This window comes from Phoca vitulina, unplaced genomic scaffold (genome assembly GCF_004348235.1).
Source record: "Phoca vitulina isolate PV1807 unplaced genomic scaffold, GSC_HSeal_1.0 scaffold23, whole genome shotgun sequence".
Taxonomy (NCBI): domain Eukaryota; kingdom Metazoa; phylum Chordata; class Mammalia; order Carnivora; family Phocidae; genus Phoca; species Phoca vitulina.
The window spans coordinates 28509246-28524793 of NW_022589726.1; the positions used below are offsets into that span (position 1 = coordinate 28509246).

Genomic DNA, 15548 nt, shown 5'->3' on the forward strand with positions numbered 1-15548 from the left:
GATGTAAGTGGACAGTTGGACTTAATCCATGACATATCCAAGTGAGTATAATGAAGTAAGAGAAGCAAAGAAAATGGGGGTTCTACACACAGGAGTAATTATAATATGTGGCTGTGGGATTTAAGCTACATATGAAGAAATCGAGAGAGAAACATAGAAAAAGTGGTAAGATCAGTGGTTTATGGTTTCTGGTGGGTCAAAAAAATTTTAGGAGTCAGAGTACTAAAAAAAATGAGAAAAGATAGGCAGTGGTCAGAGACTAGAGTCTTTGATATCATAAAAATAGCAATAATAAAGTTAGAGTAGAATCATAGGAAGGACAACAAAAATGAGGAGAGTTTTTGAAGGCACTGAGAGGACAGGGCAATGTAAGGATCATCTACATGTGTATTGAAATCAACAAATGTATGACAGAAGTAGTTCTGGAGACAGTCATCTGGGCTTTTAACTCCTCAAGGAATGAGTAGAAATGATCCAGGGGATTGGTAGAAAACTTTAAAAAGGGACAATGAATGAGAGAAGCAGATGATATGGGATTCTAAGCAGGGCTTTTTGGGCAAGAAAGAAGGAGAATACTATGGAGGCATCAAGAAGCAAGAAGGACAACTACCCTGCCACCAGGCCCAGTGTCCAGAGGGGGTCTGAACAAACTCCAGGAGAAGCAATTAGAGCAAGGTTTCAAATGCATTAAGAAGGGGAAGAAGGAGTACCTGGGTGGCTCAGCCAGTTAAACATTTGCCTTCAGCTCAGGTCATGATCCCAGGGTCCTGGGATCGAGCCCCGTGATCAGTGGGGAGTACGCTTCTCCCTCCGCCCCTCCTCCCTGCTCGTGCTCTCTTTCTCTCTCAAAGAAATAAATAAAATCTTAAAAAAAAGAAAGAACGGGAAGGAAACATTCAGTGAAAAGATGAACACTATAGGAGACTTTGCTGATGACTGGCAATGAATTCCAGAGGGCAGAGTGGGAAGGTTTTTCGAGTTAAGTATCGATAGAAATGGAGTCAGAAAATGGAGCACCCGGAATTGTATTAATCAAGGATTCCTGGATTTCTTTTGGTTAGTGCCATAAATGTGACCTATGGGCATGATTAGACCTGAGGGTCTCCGGGCAAATAGTTGGGGAGACGGTAAATGTTGGGGATGGGGATGCACAGAGAGGTCTTGGCAAGAGCACATAGAGTTCTGCTTGTATTCATGCACATAGTACAACAGAAATCTGTATTTAATCCGAGTTTGGATTTGGCCATGTGAGGAGCATAGAGGGAGAAAAAGGCTAAGTATAGATAAGGAAGTGGTTTTAATTAGGAATCTGAGGGAACTTTGGACATGAGTGGAATGAGTGATAAACAAGCAATAGGTTGAATGGGAGGTCCGGGTGGGAGATGGTGAAAGAAATGGTGGAGTTGGGAGGAGATCTGAAGGAATAAACTAGAAAAATAAGAGTTAGTGGTCAGAAAATAAATGCTTAAAATTAAATTTTTATTTTTTTTTTGCAGTTATTAGTCATATCAAGAATTGTAAGGATTCTAGGCCTCTTTGTGTGTCATAAACACTTTGGCAGACTGTAAATCTCTTGAGAATGCTGCAAATAATGCTTTCACATACATAAAATATAATACATAGAATTAAAGGAAAACCAAGTATATTGAAATACATTTATAAAAATATCAAGGAAGCAAATATATGTTTATTATATTTATTAACACATTAGTGTATTTATTAGCACATTAATTTTTATTATTATTTATTTATTTATTTAAGAGGGAGAGAGAGCACACAGAGGGAGAGGCAGAGGGAAAAGCAGACTCTGCTGAGCGGAGAGCCTGATGTGGAGCTCGATCCCAGGACCCTGAGATGACCTGAGCTGAAGGCAGACGCTTAATACAGTGAGCCACCCAGGCCCCTTATAAGCACACTGAAAACAAGAACTAAGATCAAGTCTAATATCATATTTTTGAAGAAGTGATAGTGTAACAGCTGAAATATTATATGAGAATATCTGTGGATGTTATTGGTGATAGTGATTTATTGCTTCAATTCATATTTGAAGGGATAATGAATTTGATTTAAAAATTAGTGAAAATTACCATTTATTTTTTCTCATTCAAGTTTCAGGGAGCACTCAGATTCTAATTCACACTCAAGTCTGTGAATTCTGTCTGGGCTGTGATCATGAACAGGTGACAAGATCATCAAGAAAGAAGAATTAAGAGGCCAGGGCATTAGAAGGATCATCTATCTACACAGATGTTGATATCCAAAGAATTCACAACTTTCGGGCACGTCTGGACTTTGAAGCATTGCCTATGGGCTAAGGGTCTCCAAGCTAGTCCTCTGTAACACTCTTCCTGCTTCTTATGGCCTGCTGACTAAGGCTGGTGATTTGCTTTAGAGCTGAGAGTCAATTATATAGGCCTGGACTGGTAGGTTATCGAAGAAAGACAACTAGCTGGAGAAATTCATACTTTTGGAACATGTTCTAAATGATTTATTTCCTCTTGGTCTGGCTCATTTTGCAGAAGGTGACTGTAAAAAGTGCCTCTGGAATGTCTTTTGTTTCACTGCCTTGCTCTCATACTGTGAATAATCTACTGAGGGGCCTGCTTCTAGCCTTACCTAACTTTGGGAAGTACTTTGAGATGTAAACATTCCTTTCATAAATCACTAAAGCTGGTCCCTAAGGTAGTATCAAATGGACCATTTTAATATGTTGATATATCACTTTCCAGTTTAAGTGTTTTATATTCCTTCTTATAGCATTAAAGGTTTCCAGTTCTATTTGTGAGAGATTCCCAGGGATTTAGTTTTAACAATGGCAAACTCACTTTCTTTTCTAAAAGTTTTAATATTTCTGTTACTGTGGGCAAATATCAAGCCTCCAGAGCAAAAACTTAAAATTCAACTCTCTTTCTCAGCACAAACAATTATCTTTATATTTTCCTGAGAAGGTTACAAATTTCAACATAGCCTATAATGGTCCAAAGGAAAATTAATTTTGAAATGGTGTTTTGATGGCTGATGTGTATATCACTAAAGATAATATAATTATTTTAATTCACTTATTTGTTGCTTTTATTTAAGGAGAAAATATAAAGCAATATCCCATGATTTGAGGGGAGGTACATCTGTCCTAATATTCCTTCCTTAGGATTATAGAGTATTTCTACTCCATTTGTGTGTAGAGAATAGATATCTTAATGTACTTTTTATGCCACTAATGTATTGAGCTTACTAATAATTAGTTATACATATAAGATATGCCATTGCACAAGATTATTCATTTTCTCATTACCAATTTATTGATGCAAAATATTATGACCCATTATAAAATTTGTTGAAACTTTATAACTATATTCCACAAAGCTTAGAATTATGCAAACAAGATGAAAAAATAGATTACTATTTAGTAAAACTGGAATTTTGTTCATATCTAAAATTCAGAAAAATAAAGCTTATCTTTGAATGAAGGTATCTCTCTTAGGACCATCAGTTCATTTTCTGAAACTTCTTCTGTGTAATTACATTTCAAAAATGATAAATTCCTCCCTCCACCAACCCCCAGTTTGTTCTCTATTGTTGAGTCTGGTGGGGGGCGGGGATGGGCTAGATGGGTGATGGGTATTAAGAGGGCACTTATTCTTTTTTTTTTTTTTTTTTAAGATTTTACTTATTTATTCGACAGAGAGAGAGACAGCGAGAGAGGGAACACAAGCAGGGGGAATAGGAGAGGGAGGAGCAGGCTTCCCACTGAGCAGGGAACCCTATGCAGGGATTGATCCCAGTGCTCAATCTCAGGACTCGATCTCAGGACCCTGGGATCATGACCTGAGCTGAAGGCAGACGCTTAACGACTGAGCCACCCAGGTGTCCCAGGAGGGCACTTGTTATGATGAGCACTGGGTATTGTATGTAAGTGATGAATCACTGAATTCTACTCCTGAAGCCAAGATTGAACTGTACATTAACTAACTAGAATTTAAATAAAAATTTGAAGGAAAAAAATGATAAATTCCTTTAATTTTCAACTCTTCTACAGCAGTTACTTTATATAGGAGTCCCTTTTCATGCTAGCTTCCTTTAGCAATACTCTTTCCAGATTCTACCCTCCTAGTATAACTTTCTAAATTTAGGAAACACCACTAAATGCAGCCTTTGAGGGAAAGGGGTTGTCTCATAGTTTTGGGTATTGTAGAGTATCTAATCTAAAATACAAAACAAAGCAAAAACACTTACAATTTTCCCATGATAGTAATTACTTAAACTGTTCCTTAAACATTTCTATTTATCCATTTAAATATTCTTTAACAGTAGTGCTAGATATATATGTTTAATGATAAACCTGTGTTTACTGACTTTGGATCATAGTTCTCTCAATTTGATATAATCCTTGGTAATTTGTTCAACATTATTAATCCTTGCCTTAATCTCAAAATTCACATTGATTACCATTCCTTATTACTTCAATAAAAACAATCCTGCTTAAATTGTCTGCTCTTGAAGCTAACTTTGTATCTTTCCTGTAACTTTTCATGCCTCTACTGTACTTTTATGAAGCTGTTCTTTGACCTACTTTCCTCTTCTTCATTTTCCTATATCCTCATTTATTTATTTTATTTATTTACCTTATTATTCACCTTGTTACTTAACTTTTGATATTAAATAGAAATCTTTTTCTATTTCCTTGCCAATACACTCTCCAGTTTTTGCTCAGATGTTCACTCCCCAAAGAAAGTTTTACCATCCCCAGACCTGAGATAAATCTTGATCACTTTGAGCAAATGGCATTTTACTAGTTTAACAAACCCAATTCTAGACAATATGGAAAAGATTTTCTGAGAGTCTCTGGTAAAGGTCCTTCATTTTAAGATGGAGCTTGAATGGAGACAGACCCCTTCTTCCTTGGACATTATAAGGTCTGCATGCAATAATTCCTAGTTCTGCTGTAGCCATATTATAACCACAGAGAGGACGAGCCTTAAATGAACTTGATTCTGAGACATCTCATGTGGAGATGCAGGGGGTTGGGAGGAAATTTTTGAGATGCTGATTTCACTAAGGCCTAAAGACCACCTATTTCTTAAGCAATTTTGAGTTGAGGGTTTGTTACTGACAGCTGAAAACATTTTAATAGATACAAACTCTCCACTCAGCTATTTAAATTATTCTGTAACTAGAAGTAATGAATCCTTGTTTCCCTTGATCTCCTATATTAACCACACAAGCTGCCAACTTTGGGCAACGTCAACAACCATCTGCTATCTCTCTATGCAGGCTGGTATGAATTGCAGATAGTTACATAATTATGCCACTTGGTTCTCTGACAAATTTGTAATCTGACCTCAGCTGTTTTCTCAGTTTTGCTAGATGATGACTCTTCTTTTTTTTTTTAAATCTATCTCCACCTGGATGACTAATGGACATAGCATGAACTGGCACGTCAAAATTTGAACTCCTTCTTATTTTCCCTGATCATCTATTTTTAGCAGATGATTCTGTTAAAGTAGATTATTCTGTTGGCCATTTCAGTAGATGATTCTGTTCGTTAATGTAAATTCTTTGAATTATGCCAAGTCCTCTTTCACATCCCTTATCAAATCATCAGAAAATATTGTTGGGTCTTGTTCCAAATAAATCCTGACTATATTTCTCACTTCTACTGTGACCATACCTGTCAAAGCTGACTTCATCTCCTGCTTGGACTATCACCTTTTGGCTTCTAATTGCTCTCCCTGTTTCTAAAAATTCACAGAGATTTTTTTCCCCCACCATTCATGAGATTTCTACTTCCTTCCAATGAACAGATAAAATAAGACTTGTAAAATATAAATCTGATCATGCCATTTCCCATCTTAAAATGCTTCAATAGCTTCTCATCATATTTAAGTAAAATCCAAATTCTTTAAGCAGGACCTGTAAACCTTGTGATGATTCAGGTTCCATCTACTTTTCTACCTTAATTTTGTCCACTCTCCCCCTGCCTTGCTCAACCCCAATAACATTGGTCTCCTTGCTGTTCCTTAAGAATCCGAACATATTCCTAGAATAGGGTTTTGTATTGTTCTAATAGGAGTACTTGTCCTCCAGATAACTGCATGGACCATTCACTCACTTCATTTGATTCTCTTTTCCAGTGTTATCCCATCAGAGTAAGCCATTCCTTCCACTCATATTGAAAACACAGCCCTCGCTGTCTTCCATCACTACTTACCCACCTCCCTCTGCTTTACTTTCTTCTTCAGATATTATCACTATCTGTTGTTATATATTGATTGATCTTGCCTCCTCTCTTTAGAATGCAAGCTCTGTGAGGTTGGCTTAGAGAAATAAGACCTCCACCCACACTCTTTTATGGAAGTTTTTCTCTCGAAATTACCAATAACTTTGTTATGGGCTGAATTTTGTCCCTTCAAAATCCCATGTGGAAGCCCTAACCCCCAGTACCTCAGAATGTGACTGTATTTAGAGATAGTCATTAAAGAGGTAATTAAGTTAAAATAAGGTCATTAGGGTCAGCTCTAATCCAATATGACTGGTGTACTTATAAGAAGAAAAATCAGGACACAAACACACCCAGAGGGAAGACTACATGAAGATAGGGAGAAGACAGCCATCTATTATCCAAGGAAAAGGGCCTCAGAAGAAGCCAACCCTACTGACATCTTGATCTCAGACTCTAACCTCCAGAACAGTGAGAGTAAATTCTATCGTTTAAACCACCCAGTCTGTGGTACTTCATTATGGTAGCCCTAGCAAGCTAATACACACCTGTAAAATGACAACTTCAGTAAACTTTCTTACTCCTCCACTTCTTCAACACTCTTTTAACTTTTACAACTTTGAAATAAGTTATGTAAATTAGTATTTTAAAAACTATAATTTAACAACAACTACTACAACAGAACACCTGCATACTTAGCAGCCAATCAAAGACATAACATTGTCACCACCCTATCAGCCTCTTTCTGATTGCCCTCTGCCCTCTCACAAGGCAATACTGTACCAAATTTTGTGTTAATCATTCTCCTTTTTGGGAAGTTTTACATGTCATATATATACCTCTTTAAACACTGCCTCAATATTTTCTGCTTTTGGACTTCATAAGCGGACTTAAATTGTATCTATTATTCTATGGCTTGTTCACGTGCAATAAATATTTGAAGTGTTTTATAATGAGAATTCATTATTTTGCATAAAAATGAACCATATTTATCTAGCATCAATAACACTGAAATGCAAGCTTGAAAAAATATTTGCTACAAATATGGCATGGAAATGTTAATAACCTTGCTTTATAAATTGATCATAAAATGTTAAGGAAAATTATTAACATTAAACAGAGAAAAGAACATCAACAGACTTCCAAGAAATGAATATATAAGTAGCTATTAAATATATTAATATACTCATCTCAAGAGTAATTAAAAATAATAAAAATTTTGAGAGAGTGTTTTTGCTTAATTAAAAAGAATTTCTGAATACTAAAATGCTAGTAAAAATTCTTTAATGATAAAATATGGGCATTGCTGTTTGGATAGCAATTTGGCAATTATCAAATATTTGCCAAGTCTTTGCAAGGTTCTGCCTTCTAATCCAGTAATTTTACTTCTAGGAAACTTTTCTAAAAAAATTGGAAATTCTGAATAAAAGGTTTTATATACATTATGATCTTGTCATAACCCTGAAAAAGAAAATGTGGAGAGTAACTAAATGTAGTAGCCACATTGTTATCTGTGATTATTGGTGATCAAGTGGTATTAATCATTATTTTCTGTATCTTGGGTAAATCCCCTTTTAGATATTTTTGTGATATAGCTTCAATAATTACAGGTTTTCTTGTCCTATAATTTTAATGGTGTTTCTAATAATATGAATTTCTATATCATGAAATCAATTCAGAAGCGAAGAGCCATTTTACTTATTTTCTTTAACTTCTTTTAACATTTCCAAAAATCCAGGTTTGGCTGGGGTTTTCTTGTTAGTTTTGATATTATCATGTAAACATACTTATTTTTGGAGAGAGTGTGCTGCGTTTCTTCTGGGAATTTCAGCAGCATTTCTTGTGCTTTCTCTGTTCGAATTCTGTCTGTCTCTGAGGTAAAAGGGTGAAATCTACACTTCCTAGATGCTCTTGCCCGAGAGTCAGGGTGGGGAACTGGAAGGGCATGGAAACACAGAAGGCACTGCTGTTCTTGCAGTGAGGGGCAGGGCTCTGGGCCTCTAGGGTGTCTGAGGTACTGGGGCTGCCAGTGCCCTCAGGGCTTCCCCTGTGGTTCCCCCACTTGGATGCTGCAGGCAGATGGACCACCAGCAGGGGTTCCTTTCAACTGCAATTTCTTGTTTTTCTCAAAGCCAGCAGACATTCACTCTAACAACTCCTACAAAAGGTTTTGTTTTCTCTTTTAAGAACCTAATTCAATACTTGATTAAACTATCCAGATACGTTTCATCTTTCCTGAAAGATAATCATCTTTCACTGAAAGAGGAGAGAAAAGGAAGAACTTTAGAGAAAGCTATCGGTTGATCCTATGAGCTAGATTTTATCAGAAACTAGTTCAAACACTACAGAATTGATCAGAGATCCATAATATATTGACTAGTACAATGGTGAATTCGCTCCCCATCACAGATAGTGTTTAAACTGAGGCTGAGAGAACATAAGCCGTGAATGTCTCGCGGGGAAGTCCAACCCTTGGAAAGGAGTCAAACAAGATGATCTAGACATTTTTCTCCAGCAACTTTATTATTTTGCTTTTCCAATCTTTTTATTACTAAATCTTACATATTTTGATAATTCATATAAGAAACATTCTAAAATGTACATTTTCCTCTCGGAAGTGTATAAAATGTCTCCCTATCCATTCTTTAGTCATTAGTCCTGGAAAACGTCTGGTAATTTACTTTGCATCTTAGAGCAGTAAAAAACTTAAGTTATCCCATAAATTGATTCTTTCTGGAAGGGAAACTGCCTATTCTGATGGGCTGTCAGACTTGCTCTCTTCTTACCAACTCCCCTTTGTTCCACCCCACTGTATTGTCTACACTACACCAAAAATGATCTTCAATCAGGTTGCATCACTTATCCCTGTATGAGTGTAATGTATTCCACTGAGGAGTTTCCCAACCTAATTATTTCTAAGTCTAAATAGATGAAGAAAATAATATGTTGGGATTGTTGTGTTAATTTCCTAGTAGCTAAAAGAAACCTTGGAGAAGATCTAGGAAAGCCCAAGTTAGTTTAGATGCAGAGGTGTTATCTTTAAGTCAAATTCAGAGATGCACAAAATATTATTTTGTTCAGATAATTTCTCCTCTATTTCCATGCTTGTTACAAAACTAGAAGTGTTAAGTACAGCTGTAATGTTGGAAAAGATTTTAAGTTCAAAGTTAATGAAATCTGAATTAATTTTATTTTAGAATTAATTTTATTTTATTATTTTTATTATTTTAGAAAGGGAGACAGAGAGGGTGGGGAGGAGCAGAGAGAGAGAGAGAATCTTCAGCAGGCTCCCTGCCCAAAGGAGAGCCCAACGTGGAGCTCGATCTTACAACCCTGAGATCATGACCTGAGCCGAAATCAAGAGTTGGATATTTAACCGATTGAGCCACCCCAAGTGCTCCTAGAGGTAATTTTAAATGTAAGCTGTTTGTCAGCCTAGAAATACATAGGCTGAATTTGTCCACTTGAACTCTCAAATTGATCCCACACAGAACATAGCAAAGGAAAACAAACTATTTGATTACTTCAAAATAGTTGGAGAGATAGCATTTCCTAAATAATAATATTTGATTGTGCCATAATCACAAATATATGTTTTTAAAGTTATGATGATGGACTTATACGAATGGGTTAGTGTACAAGATTAGATGTTCAAAATAACTTCGGTTTTTGAAATGTTTACAGAAGTATCTGCAAACGTGATGATGTCAATATAGCATTTTGATTTCATAATGTATGGATTAAATCTAAACATCCCAACTATCCTCTTAGTCCTTTTATACTGTACTACTTACTTAGGTACTAGAGAAGGGAACCTGTGAGTAATGGAGTTAACATCTGAAGGTTGCACCTAGAGAATGGCTTCCTAGCCCTTCCTCTCCTGCTACTGGGAAGAAGAGGACAAAGTGAAAACATAAAATGTGTTTTTCATCAGTGTTTAAATCAGTGGCTTTGGTTAGATAGTCTAACTTAATAATGTGGAGTTACCAAAAGTAGTAGGTTAAATGATGAGATTACATCATCTATGGTAACATCAGAATAAATTACAGATTTATTAGAAGCTACAAAATCAAAACAATGAGTATATAGCAACTTTAAATCAAATGGCAAAGATGCCTTGTTCTTTTAGAACCCACCCTAGACTTCACCACTGCCCTCTTTCCAGTCCAGTCCAGACCATCAACATCTTTTAATCATTCTATAATAATAACCCTGTAATTCATCTCCTTACATCTTTCTTCCCTACTATATATATTTTCCACAATCACCAAAGTGATTTTTCAAGTGCAAAGATCTGATCATGTTACTCCTACCACCTTAAAGTTTTCAAATGATTATGACTTGCCCTTAGGAAGAAGTCTGGCCTCTAAAATGCCCTTAAAAGTCTTTCTTGATTTGACCAAGATATCTGTTGTCTGTTTAAAACTAGAAAGAAAAATAAAAGCTCAAAATATACACATTCATACAAATAATGAATTGTATGCTTCTTGCGGTATTTAGTTATGATCACAGATGCTTGATAATCTAAATTCTAAAATTTATAGTGAATATGTAATAAGGCAAACTAGCTTATTAAAATTGATATTCAAAATATTTTGTAGCTATTTGCACTTTCTTAATTTAGCTCACACTGATAAATGAAAACAAAAGATTCTTAAAAGACAATATGGAATTTCTTAGGGATAGTATTATTTCTGATGAATCATTTGTGGTGTTATATTTGCCTAGATGTGAGCTGTAAATATCTGATAGGGAATGATGTATTAAGACAGCAGTAACAGTGTTCAGGTCAGAGAGGAGTGGAGAAGCAAGCTACCATGTCTAATAATTTTCTAGACTATCTCTCATATGAAGTCTTAAGCTTTGTAAGAATCAAATTGTGGATTAGCACATGGCATAACACAAACCATGTGCTTAATGGGGAAGTATATCAACATTCTAGACAAATGAACTGTAATTTAAGTTACCCAAACTGTTCTTATAACTAAATTTTATTCTATGCAGAAATCATAAATTCATTTAACAATTATTTGTTAAAACACTGTTAGGTGCCAAATATGTCCCCTAGGAACTGGGGATTCAAAGGTTAAAGAAGTCAGACAAGAGCTTGTTCCCATGGAGCTTATGTTCAAGTAAGGATGGAGATAGACAATAAGCAGTATAAATTAATAAGTAAGATAATTTTGAATAGTTATAAATATTATGAATAAAAGAGTGACATAGAATAGGGGGCTTTCTTAAATTGCTGTTCATACAAATCTTCTCTGAGTAGTTAACATCAGAGCAGAAAGAAAAATGACAAGAAGGAACCTGCCATGCCAAGATTCAGAGAAATCTAGGTAGCAGCAAGAACAAGTACAAATGGTTCAAGGTCAGGATAACATTGGTGCACGTTCAAGAAGAGAAAGAAGATCAGTGGAACAAAGATGAAATCACTTAATTGAGATAAGAGAGTTTGGCCAGATTATTATAGAGCACTATAGGCCATGGTAAGGAAATTAGATTTTATCCTATGGGATGTCTTTCTAAGCAGAGAATTGCATGATTTGATTTATGTATAAGAAGATCCCTTTGGTTGCTGCATAGTGAATAGAGGCCAAAACCAGAAGTCAAGAGAATCGTTAGAATCACAGTAGGGCCAGCAAGGGATAATAGTGATGTGGAATAGGACGGATGTGGAAATTTAGGCATTTAATGTATATTTATTGAATGAATAAATAAATGAGTGAATAAATGAACAGCAGATGCTATTATTAACATTAAAATCTAGCAATGTACTTTCTTCCTGACTACATATTTTAGTCATGAAAATAGAAACTAGGGAAAGTATTAAGTCTTTTAAATTTATAAGAAAGCCTAAAATTTCTGTTTGCATTTACATGTTTCTCTCATTACAAATAATTTAAACAATTTGCAAATCAACCTAAGTTAAGAAAATTTTAGAATGGTATTATCCACCAAACATCTGACATTTCCTAATGTTAATTGTATAGTTTCTTTGTACAGTCATAGTTAGAATAAGAAATAAATAATAGAAATTCTGCCTTAATAAGAACGTTGTCCATTAGTTGGCAAAAAAGGGGAACTATTCTGAATATATTTGAGTTTTCTAAAAAAAAAAGCATACTCTGTGCCTTCTGTACGTGGGCACACTGGGCTGTCAGAGGGTAATCATGGTGTGCTGCGAGTGGTCCCTACCACCTCCCAACAGCCAACTGCTAATTTTTTTAGGAAATTTATGAACAAGTTGTTAAAAATCACTGTTATTAAAATTGAAATTACATAAAATTCTTAATTAATGAGAAAGTTTAAAACAAAGGGAGTAAATTCTCAAAACTCATCACTTCCTAATTATTTTACTGCATTTTAATGTTATCAATACTCTTAAGGTTATGCCTATAACACAACATTACTGCATTAATGGTGTGTTACTCAGCGTCTCTTCTTGGCTCCCCACTGAGTGATGTCATGTGGGAAGTTTGAAATCAGACATGATGGAAATATTTACACCACAGAAATTGGCAAATGAAACCAGGGCTCCCCCTACCCCAGGAGAGCTTGTTGTTTCACATTAACTGGCACGTCGCTAGTTATACCTATGCTGATGCTCCCGTCACTACTTCAGCATCTCCAGCTACAAACTTCTGTAGTCTAAACCCATGAAACTGGGTTCAGCTCCACATTAGGGATGATAAATGAAGAGTAAGGAAATGAAGAGAGCAACGGTGGGCTATGACAGACTTCTTGACAGGGAAGGTCAGTTTTCAAAAGCAAATTACTGGGTTAGTTTGCACCTCACCACCCTTGAAATAATGTCCACATTTCCCTCTCATTTCCTTTAGTGGAACAGCCTGAGTTAAGTGTGAAACTACGGAAAGTGTGTGTTATCAAAGTTCAGAATGTAGAAAGTGTTTTAAAAACAAAAAGATGCCATTTTCTCCTATCAAATTAGTAATGGCTAAAAAAGAAGAGACTAACATCCGAGTAGTGCAGTGGGAAGATTAATTTATAAAAAATGTATTCAAAGTAGCATTTTATTATAGTGAAAACTGAAATGGGTAGATAAATTTTGTACATTTGTTTGAGAGAATATTATGTATAATTTTAAGTGAAATTTACAAAATTTTGAATGACATGGGGACTGTTCATGTAACACGATTCATAAAAGTGGGATATAACATGATACATTTAATAGAAACAAAACTATAAAATTACATATGTGTATAAGAGAACTAGAAGTAAATTCCACTGAACATTAATTGTAGCTAATTTAGACTATTTGGAATATGACTGATTTTTTTTCCTTTCAAATTTTGGTAATTCCCAAAATTTCTAAAGAGACATTATAATAATGTCTAAACAAAAAAAAAATTCAATGTAAATTAAATTTATGAGAAAACCTATTTAAACAATTTGTAAATAAATCCAAACTTAAATAAGAAAATTCTAGAATGGTACTATTCACCAAATATTTGACATTTCCTAGTGTTAATTCTACAGTTTCTTTGTTCAGTTAGGATCAGACTAAAAATTTTAGCATTCAAGAATTGATTATTAGTTAAATATCTAACATATTCATCTATTTAGCTATAAATCAGCATTGTTTTCTAAATCAGTTATTCTTCTCTTTAATTCAGCATCTCGTAGAATTTCAGAGTCTCATAAAACTCTCAAATTAACATCAATTTTAATTCATTATAATTAGACTATATCATGCAGGGTGAGAAAAAAGTATCAACATTTAAATAATAGAGTTCTACAAATCCCAAAAAGAGAGGAGGTCACTGGCTCAAGTATTTATTTTGGATTAGCCAGTGTTGTGAGAAATAGAGTTTGCAGAAAAAGAACACATATGCTGAGGCACAGAGAGAGATGGTAAAGGAAGGAGCTACCATCTACTGTCTTTCTATTTTATTACTATATTAATATGTGTAGAACAAAGAAAAAGGAGTTAAGAGAGTATTAACAGTAGTCCAGTGAATTTCCTTTTGTTATAAGAGAAGTTTGGATATTATTATCTAATGGTCTAGTGTTATGTAAAACTATAATGCATTATGGTATTTTTTTTAAAGATTTCATTTATTTATTTGAGAGAGAGAGAATGAGAGAGAGCACATGAGAGGGGGGAGGGTCAGAGGGAGAAGCAGACTCCCTGCCGAGCAGGGAGCCTGATGTGGGACTCGATCCAGGGACTCCAGGATCATGACCTGAGCCGAAGGCAGTCACTTAACCAACTGAGCCACCCAGGTGCCCCATTATGGTATTTTTTTAACTGAAGTATAGTTGACACACAATGTTACAAGTATACTACATGGTGATTCAACAAGTATGTATGTTATGCTATGCTCACCATAAGTGTAGCGACCATCTGTTACCATGCAATGCTATTACCATACCTGCACTGTGGTATTTTAATTATGCTTTGTCATCCAGATAATAATCAAAAAGCATGAGGTATGTTTAAAAGTTACTTTTGTGATTTATAACGGAAGAAATACCAAGTTTCAGGACATCCTTGACATTTCAAATTTACCTAGGAAAACATTGACATTGGTGTGCATATCAATCCTACCTTTACTCTTGAGAATCTATATGGTCTAAAAACTTACAAGTACTTAATGTAAATGTGTCTCAAATGACTGGCTTACCTGAAATTTTGACTTGAGACACTACTCCATCTCCTCCATCACTGTGTGCACGAACCTCTACAACATACTCTCCATCCCTGGGGATTGGGACTTCTATGGAGTGTTTATGAGTTGAATACAGCTTGCCATCATGCTGGCCATCAGGTCTATAGAGTACCTGAAAAAGTGCCAAAAGATGTATATTTAATAAAGTGGACTAATGAGCCAATGCCAAAACACTAAAGCCATAATAAAAATGCTTTAGACTTTTATTAGTAATAAAAAAATTTTAGGAACTATGTGTAACACTAGCTGGAAAACTCATTTTTAATTCACAAAAGTTGATTTCACCTATTTTTTAGGGTGATCCAAGGGGAAGTTCCTTAAGCATCTTTTTTTTTTTAAATGTCCTAAAATAAAGAGAGGGAAAAATGTGGGGTTTTTTTTTTCTTACAGAATAGGTATAAAATGAGGGCTCTTTCAACATATTGAAGTCATCTTAAAACATTGCCTCACAATTTAATTTTTTCACATTATTCCTAAAATTTGGTATCCAATAAAAGATGTGTGATACAGAGAATATATGGAAATAATCTTTTTTCCTTTTTATGTTCATTTATGGAAGGTAACTCAATACATCAGTCTGCTGTGCATTAGGCAACACTATCTTAATCACTGCCAAACAAAAATGGATTCTTTCTCCT

At 35.1% G+C, this 15548-nt stretch overlaps 1 protein-coding gene across 2 annotated transcripts in view; it reads right to left on the bottom strand.

Moving 5' to 3' along the window:
• The window catches only part of CNTN1 (contactin 1), a 362269-nt gene that overhangs the window by 20930 nt on the left and 325791 nt on the right, over nucleotides 1–15548 (bottom strand). For both annotated transcript variants that reach the window (XM_032420205.1, XM_032420204.1), the window contains one exon: nucleotides 14866–15022. In XM_032420205.1, coding sequence (XP_032276096.1) covers nucleotides 14866–15022 — 157 coding nt within the window. The remainder of the gene's footprint in view (nucleotides 1–14865; nucleotides 15023–15548) is intronic.